This window comes from Nematolebias whitei, chromosome 11 (assembly GCF_014905685.2).
Source record: "Nematolebias whitei isolate Nwh7 chromosome 11, NemWhi1, whole genome shotgun sequence".
Classification (NCBI taxonomy): Eukaryota; Metazoa; Chordata; class Actinopteri; order Cyprinodontiformes; family Rivulidae; genus Nematolebias; species Nematolebias whitei.
The window spans coordinates 5,050,031-5,051,719 of record NC_056508.1 but is presented as its reverse complement, the minus strand read 5'-3'; the positions used below and the strand labels follow the sequence as shown (position 1 = coordinate 5,051,719).

At 41.9% G+C, this 1,689-nt stretch overlaps 1 protein-coding gene across 1 annotated transcript in view; it reads left to right on the top strand.

Moving 5' to 3' along the window:
• The window catches only part of LOC119416591 (SAP domain-containing ribonucleoprotein-like), an 11,531-nt gene extending 10,376 nt beyond the window's left edge, over nt 1-1,155 (top strand). Inside the window, exon 6 of the mRNA XM_037683781.1 lies at nt 1,069-1,155. Within this exon, the coding sequence (XP_037539709.1) occupies nt 1,069-1,155 (87 nt within the window). The remainder of the gene's footprint in view (nt 1-1,068) is intronic.
• The last annotated feature ends 534 nt before the right edge of the window (nt 1,156-1,689 follow it).

The window sequence follows — 1,689 nt, the reverse complement described above, 5'->3', positions numbered from 1 at the left end:
TTCTTTGTAGAGATCTAGTATAGAGCTGTATGAATGTGATAAAGCACGGGTTATTCTTTGTATAGATCTAGTATAGAGCTGTATGAATGGGTAATGAGGCACCGATTGTTGTAAAGAGCTCTGAGCATGTTGATCAGATAGAAAGGAGCTATATAAGTCCAGTCCATTTATTACTCTGCTTCCAACATGTCATAAGACAGATGATCAGATTTACTTGATGGACCATGCCTCTGAATTTAAATATTTTGCACAATACTCTTTTTGACATGTGATGAAATACAGCATTGTCCTGATAAATATTAATAAAACAACCACCTTCTAAATACAATTGGGTTTAAAAATATTAATCAAATAAAGTATTGTCTGCTCTGATTGAGTTTAAAAGTAAGCCACGTGTCTCTACATTCAGACAAGTTTCATTAATGAGCAGATGTACAAGTTCAAGAAAGTGAAATGCAACATGAACAACTTTTACATAAGAAATAATAATTAAAAATATTCAAAAATAACTATTTGATAAAGGCAAACCAGTAAGATCCATCCATCCATTATCTTTTACCCGCTTCTTCCATTTTGGGTCACGGGGGTCACCGGTGCCCATGTCCAGCAATCACTGTACGAGGGGCAGGGGACATCCTGGACGGGTCTCCAGTCCATCACAGGGACACCTGGACAGGTCTCCAGTCCATCACAGGGACACACAGAGACAAACAACCATTCACTCTCTCACCTAGAGACAATTTAGAGTTACCAATCAGCCTAACATGCATGTTTTTGGTCTGTGGGAGGAAACCGGAGTACCCGGAGAAAACCCACACATGTACAGAGAGAACATGCAAACTCCACCCAGAAAGGCCCCGGACTGGGATTTGAACCAGGGACCTGCTCGCTGAGAGGCAGCAGCTCTACCAGTTGCACCACCGTGCTGCCCCCAGTAAGAGTCAGTTAAATCTAAATACAGAACACAGTCAATCTTGACACCTTTTCAAAGATAAAGTGACGTCTGAAAAGATGCCGACAGGTGATTTGCAGATGTTGCTGAACTGAGGCTGAGCTTGGGTTCTGCAGCGACCCAACGCAACAGCAGAGCTGCTGGTGGACGTGTGCAGGACATTAATGGTTGTTGAGCTGCTCAAAGCTTTTGTCAGTAAATGAAATGTGATTTCATAAGAAGCCTCTTGGTTTACCTCAGCAGCTGAAACCGGCTGATGAACCCTTAATAATCCTGGTGGTCCCACATCTCCTGACATAAATGTCCTGCAGCAGTCCAACAATTTTCAGTCAGGTCATCTGGACAGTTTCTTTTTTTTGGTGCTGAAACGTTTCAGCACCAAAAAAAAGAAACTGTCCAGATGACCTGACTGAAAATTGTTGGATTGTATACAGTGAGTAAAATAAGTCTGTGAACATTCTGCGACTCCAAGTTCTCCCTCTTAGAAATCATGGAGGGTCTGACCCGTTCATCTGAGGTGCATGTCCTCTGTGAGAGACATAATCTAAAAGAACAAATCCAGAAATCACAATATATGATTTCTTTAATGAGTTATTTGTGTGTTACTGCTGTAAATGAGTATCTGAACAGCTGTCAATCAGCAACAGTTCTGCTCCTCAGACCTGCTAGTCCTCCTCTAAAGAGTCCACCTCCTCTGATTCTAAAGTAGAAGCAGCTGTTTGAGGTGGTCAGCTGCA